Source organism: Brachyhypopomus gauderio, chromosome 2 (assembly GCF_052324685.1).
Source record: "Brachyhypopomus gauderio isolate BG-103 chromosome 2, BGAUD_0.2, whole genome shotgun sequence".
NCBI classification, from domain to species: Eukaryota; Metazoa; Chordata; class Actinopteri; order Gymnotiformes; family Hypopomidae; genus Brachyhypopomus; species Brachyhypopomus gauderio.
The window spans coordinates 49,228,300-49,235,197 of NC_135212.1; the positions used below are offsets into that span (position 1 = coordinate 49,228,300).

The 6,898-nt window shown below is 44.5% G+C and overlaps 1 protein-coding gene across 1 annotated transcript in view; it reads right to left on the reverse strand.

Annotated features, from left to right (window-relative positions):
* The window catches only part of LOC143508614 (sodium/myo-inositol cotransporter 2-like), a 44,794-nt gene extending 38,040 nt beyond the window's left edge, over positions 1–6,754 (reverse strand). The window contains exon 1 of the mRNA XM_076997257.1: positions 3,451–6,754. Within this exon, the coding sequence (XP_076853372.1) occupies positions 3,451–3,538 (88 nt within the window). The 5' untranslated portion in view covers positions 3,539–6,754. The remainder of the gene's footprint in view (positions 1–3,450) is intronic.
* Positions 6,755–6,898: the final 144 nt, after the last annotated feature.

Consider the following 6,898-nt stretch of genomic DNA (forward strand, 5'->3'; position numbering starts at 1 on the left):
CTCGACGTCAAAAAGAGGATCGACAATCCCTCCCTAGCTACGCAAGCAACCACACTACGCAAAGTAAAGCCTGGGTTGTGTTCGAAATAGCCTACTACATACTACTGGCCAGTAGCGAACCGTGACCATTAAACCTGGGCCCGCTACCCCCCCCCCCGAAATGTTTTTTTTCCTCTCCTAATAAACTGCAATAAAGAATAAAGAAAAAAACGAAAAACCGAGACGACAGTATAGCTTTAGAAATGCAATAAACAATAACATTTGTACTAGATATCTTGTTAAGCAAAATAAGTTTCCAAACAAAATAAGGTTTCACAGCTCCGTGGCGGTGCTAGCGACAGCTAGCGTTGCCACAGTGGGCGGAAATTATCATACAGTTAAGCCCGCCCACTAAGAGGGAAGATATGATTGGTCAATTTTGCTGTCATTTGAAATTGGTATTGCGCTGAATTATAACTGCCTGGCCCTCTGTAAACGAACAGCGGGCATCACAGTCCTGATAGGGGGAGACACAGGCTCACAAGCTTCCACTTAACCCCTCACCTTCCAACACAGATTGAATAGACACGGGTGAATAATTTATTTGCAATTGTTTAGATGTCGATTGTAAAACTGTAAGTAGATAAAATAAAATTGGATAATTATATATATATAATGTTTTAAGAATATTTTAGGCCCTCTGAGTGGGCGTAGATGCAGTATGCAGTATGTGACCAAAAATGAAATTTCCAGTACGCGAAACATACCCGGATGACCGACTACTTCCGCAAAATATTCCAGTACGCGAACAGAGCTATCTTCGTGGTGTACTGCATCCCATCATGCAACGCTACGTTCACGTGACCCCATAGTATGCTTTGCTTTTGTCGCATACTGGAAACTGTACTGCATACTACTACGAGGACCAGTATGCAGTATCCAGTATATACTGAGTCCAGTATGCAGTATCCAGTATGTAGTAGTCTATTAAACTAGACACGTCGTGAGGGTCCGCGCACCGAAAATGACGTAATCGCGGTGGCTCCGCCCATGCGTGCTGGCGATTCGCAAGGTCGCGCACCTCTCGAATTTTGTAACTTCGCGCCCCGAGCTTCAGCACAATGAACCAAGTCATGTTTTCTGGGCTCATACACCTTTAGAAGGTGGAATTAAAGCACCTAATTAAGTTAAATATTTATACATATACTCGTCATGATTTGAAATAATTCGCTTTTTCATCACATTATTTAATGGTTGTTTATTTTCAAAACGCCCAATCTTAACTTCTTCACGTTCTCTCATGTTTCGTCCTGGAATTACAAGAGGCTCGTATTTGTTAACATAATACAAGAGAACTGTTCAGTCAGACAAATGTTTGTTGTGAAACAAAGTAGTTACAATGTCAAGCATTTTCAACTACTTTAGCCTAATTTCCAGCAAATTTCCAGTTTTCAAACCTGAAACACAAAGCAACATTAAAGTTCATCAGGTAAATGTTCCTTGCCCTGTTTTTGAGGGGTGTTTCTTTATACTACCACATATCGTTTTGGAGAACACTGCAAATAATATAAACGCCTCCGCCGTTCACGCAGGTTCGCGCGAGGTGTTCGGAGTCGCGCGCTACAGTCACTCGCGAAAGTATAATCCATAATAAATAATCCAGCCTTGACGCGGCTCAGGGATTACATCACATGCAGCGTCGTGCGGTCGTTACGGTTATTTAAACAAATTTAAACATGGGTCTGTGGCAGGTGTTGAGTGCAGAGCGTTGAGGAACGATTTCGATTGGAGGATTGTGTTTTCTGTCTGAGATTTTTTATTATAATTTTTTTTTGCTGATGCTGGTGCAGCGTGGCACGTGCCAGTGATTATGCCTCGGCGTGCCAACGGTGGCACGCGTGCCATAGGTTGCCGACCCCTGCCATAGACTAATCTAAAACTGGCATAGGCCTCTCTGCTGTAAATCGAGAATCGAATCGAATTGTGACCCTAAAATCGGAAATACAATCGAATCGAGGATTTAGAGAATTGTGACACCCCTAATATATACTTAGTACAAAATATTAGGCCATATGATCAGTTTTGATCATCTTTTCTGGTCAATTGTCAAATATTTTACACAGTATTATCCAAAGAGAGATACCATTGGACAGATATCATTCATTTTCTTCATTTAATTTACAATATGATTCAATGGGTCCATTTATAGAGTTCTTCCCCCCCAGCTGTGTCTCTGAAGCTCCACAGAGCCCTTGGCCTCAATTCTAGTGCTGCAGTCACTTTCTGCCTGGATCCAGCTGAGTTATCCTGTAACCAAGAGTACACTGCCCCTACAACCAGGTGTACACTGCCCCTACAACCAGGACTACACTGCCCCTACAACCAGGACTACACCGTCCCTACAACCAGGTGTACACTGCCCCTACAACCAGGACTACACCGTCCCTACAACCAGGACTACACTGCCCCTGTAACCAAGAGTACACTGCCCCTACAACCAGGAGTACACTGCCCCTACAACCAGGAGTACACTGCCCCTACAACCAGGAGTACACTGCCCCTACAACCAGGAGTACACTGCCCCTACAACCAGGACTACACTGCCCCTACAACCAGGACTACACCGTCCCTACAACCAGGACTACACCGTCCCTACAACCAGGACTACACTGTCCCTACAACCAGGACTACACTGCCCCTACAACCAGGACTACACTGCTCCTACAACCAGGACTACACTGCCCCTGTAACCACGTGTACACTGCCCCTACAACCAGGACTACACTGCCCCTACAACCAGGACTACACTGCCCCTACAACTAGGACTACACTGCCCCTACAACCAGGACTACACTGCCCCTACAACCAGGACTACACTGTCCCTACAACCAGGACTACACTGCCCCTACAACCAGGACTACACTGCCCCTACAACCAGGAGTACACTGCCCCTGTAACCAGGTGTACACTGCCCCTGCAGTATTAACCCGCCTACTCTCATATAGTCGCAATGCTTTACCCATTTAGATGCTTTTCAAATGTCTTCATTCTGTATATTGCAACGTCATACACAACATTAACTCATGTCTAATGTCATGCCTGCTTCCATGCTCCACACAGACAAAAACATTGATTCCTATGTAAAGCAGAAGGATTTAATTAGCATAATGAAAAGGGGCAACACATGATATTCCAGAAGAGGAGACAAGCAAAGAAGCAAACAGCAGAGAAGTGAAATAAATTACCATCAAGAAAAAAATTAACTAAACCTCCTCATAATGAGGCCATGTACAACAGCTTTACACTGGAGTTGAAGTTTAGCGTCTACCACAGTCTTTTATTCCAGCACAATATTTATTCCAATACAATGCAATCCTAAATCCACGAAGGCAGTTTAAACCCCAGTTGTTCTGCTCGGGCTCTGTGAAGAGAGAAGGATCGAAGTGAGAACAACTCAAGGGGAAAACTCACAGAAGTCCTTGGAGGCGCTGCGGGACCCCGACCGGCTCTGGCGGAGAGAGAACCGACCCTTCTGGCTCTTCAGGAATCTTCGCATCATCGTTACAGACGGTGTCGGTCTCTGGTTTATGAAGCTCAAGGCCCGAGGAAAGCCAGTTGGGTGGCCACCTAACCACCGCTTCAACAGGTCATTGTGCCACGAAGCAGCTGCCTTGTTGTGGAAGGAACCGGGACCTCTCAAAGCACCACCAGACCAGGAGCACCTGCCCGGGACGAGCTGTGGAGACACGGGGAGGTGCAGGCGAGAATACAGCCGGGCTCAGTCCAGCCAGGGCTTTGCATGTCTGCTAAGTTTGTACAGCCCTGGCCAACGTGCAGAACACGGCTCAGAAATCTGGGACACGCTAGCTGGGTCCTTTAATGATTCGTTTGAGAGGAAAAAGGTACTGTGGAGCCCTATTTTTCTATAAATACCTCCCCCCTCTTGCTTGTCTCTCTCTCTCTCTCTCTCTCTCTCTCTCTCTCTCTTTCTCTCTGCTCTATCTCTCGTTCTTGTGACTCGGGCCCTCTCTGAGGGCTGAGGACTGACCCAGAAATAAGCCAACGCTCTGGTGAAGGATGGCGCTCACTGGCTCACGTCGGCATGATGCCGTGAAACAGTGTGTCGGGAATGAGGTCAGTTCTCACACCAAGGTCAAGCAATCTCACATCAGAAACTCAAGTGAACATTTCATATCTGACAGCATGAAAAAAAACGCCAAATGGAAAGTCCAAATGATATATAAACGCAATATATGACTATCATGGAATTAAGACAACCGAGCAAATCTAGAAACTGCCATCCAGTGCAAACATTTTTCCATGCAAGTTAACAGTACAACATCTGAAATGCATAAAGATCTCCAAAAAAACGCTAAATATTTTAATCTTGTTCTGTCTTACTGCTGAGAAAGAAGCCAGTTCCTTGCAAACATATTAGTCTACTAACAATGTACCCAAACATTACATTTGAGAAAATACAATGAATCATATTACAGTTATTTACAGTATGCAAAAATACCCATTCCACGCCACCTTTTGAGGGCGGTCCAGCAAAAGTATCCGTCCTGCCCATCTTAAATATACTTCCTGGAAAGCCGGAACTAAGGGAAATGAGCCAATGGGCTGTCTAGTATTCTTACTATCTACTCAGCCAGGTGACAGGACAGAAACGCACAGCAGGACAGGTGTAGTTTCCCCTGACAGGAAGTGTCTGGAGAACCTGTTTATGCTGCAGGGACCAGGGACTCTGGATCTCAGTTAGGATTCTGAGGGGCAGGAGCACTTACCTTGCAGAATTCCTTCTACTGACGAAGACAATGGGTAATTTCACTTGAAGTACATTCCATCTAATCAATTGTTTGAGCAATATAACAAGGACTGTAATGTCTTGCTGAAAATGCCTTGTTGGTAATGGCAATGACGTGTCGTGCATCGTAACAGGCAACAAACTGACCAGACTTACATTGCAAAGTCTGTAATATCAACACCAGGAGCAAGCTGCTTGTCTGGGTGACGGAAACCTGAACCGCCTGTTCACCTTCACCTTCATATTTGCACCGTGTGCTACAACATAGCCAAGCTGTCCGGTCACACTACACCCTAAGAATGGATTAATGTTAGCTCTCATGTAGGCCTGAAATCAATTGAACTTCAACAAAAAAAAAAAAAACAACATTCTCAGGGCTACACAGCCCTCCTGCACTCACTGAGAAACATGAGGGAGGAGTACAGTGATTAGTCGACTGACATCTTAAACATGTGAACGGTACCTATCCCTGCATCAGTGGGGATGCCTGCAGGAGCCGGACACTGGGCAGGATTTAACCTGCTATAGGACACAGCATCACCATACAGGGACATGTGAGGGCCCTGAGGGGTGAAAACCCACACACTACATCACTGGCACCAGCCCATGTAGTAATGACCTGACAGGAGGCAAGTCAGAGAGGAGTAAGGAGGGGAAAAGGGGTGAAAAAGTACCAGTGGCAAGGTAAGCACAGCCATGGTGTGGCCCAATTCTATAATCTCCCTATTGAGCTCCCGCTGATGACACAGCTGTGACGGACCAGATACAGAAGCCATCGTAGCTGCCCGATTCTGCAACACACACTCGCTGGACATTTGTTCAAAGAGAGCGCAAGGCAGTAAAATGCTCACATTGCAAGGATCACATGCAAATGACAAAGCATCCAGTTTCTGGAAACCATGGAGGCGTGTACTGAAACTGATCTGGGATCAGGAGTGTGACGGCCCTATTTGTCATGTCTTCGGCATGTTCGTCCTTCTTGTTCGACCACGGAGAGTAGAGCAGGGCAGGCCTAGAGCAGTGCTCTACTCATACATAAGTGATAACCATTCACTGGAGTGAACTCCTCTCTCAGTCTAATCAACACAACATTGATAAAGACAAGCAAAAAAAGACATACATCAGCTTGATCTTGCACTGAATATTGAGAAATCTAAGCTATTAACATAAATAACCATTAAAAAAACATAGAAACTCATATGAACTACCTCTAACTGGCATACTTTATAAATGGTCAATCATATTTTGCTTTTTAAGTACAAGTCTTGAGTTTCTGTTGCACATGGGTATAAACATTAGGTGACCGAGGCCAAATACCAAGTGAACAATCAGGTAAAGATCAGAGAATACACAAATGAAATATAAATCTTTCAGTAGCTTTGCAGCTGAAAATGACACGTGGAAACAGTTTGGCAACAAACGAAATAGACATTTGATGTTAGAAAGTCATCCAGTAAAATAACTTATACAAACAGTATGGTAGTGGCTCAACAGATCGGGATTATGGATGTTTGTTTCCAAAAGTCCTGGGATATGTTGCTAGGATACACAGCATCCGGGCCTCCTTTAAATCCCAAGTCGTCATAATTTGGCAGCCTCAGTTAGGAAGCAAAGATTTGGTCATGGCTGTATCTACCAGGAGAACAACGACCCGCAATACTTTACTGATCAGAGCATCGAGCATCTGCGGTTGCCATTTCCACATCCCTGCATTAAATTCAATTGAAAATTTGTGAAATGTACAGAAGGTCTAAAACTGAAGATGAATAGTTCTGAAGGACGTCGACAGGCAGACGTTATTAGAATGAATTCATGTTGCCTTTATGTTTTCTCACCTCGTATGGCATTATGAGAGAAGACTTTGTGCTCTGGGTGGTGTACAAGTGTGTATTATAAGGTTTTAAGCTGGTGTGGAGAACATGCTTCAAAGAAAGAAATACACACACACACACACCCCGTTTCTCTGGAACCCTTATGTACTGTACTTGTAATAATTTGTGTATGATTTCAGTGTAAGTTCGAGCTAATAAAGACAGTCACATGTTTCTGCTCTCATCTTTACCGAGGGTAACTGAGGGCACTGTAATAAAACACTTCAAAAACCAATACAAC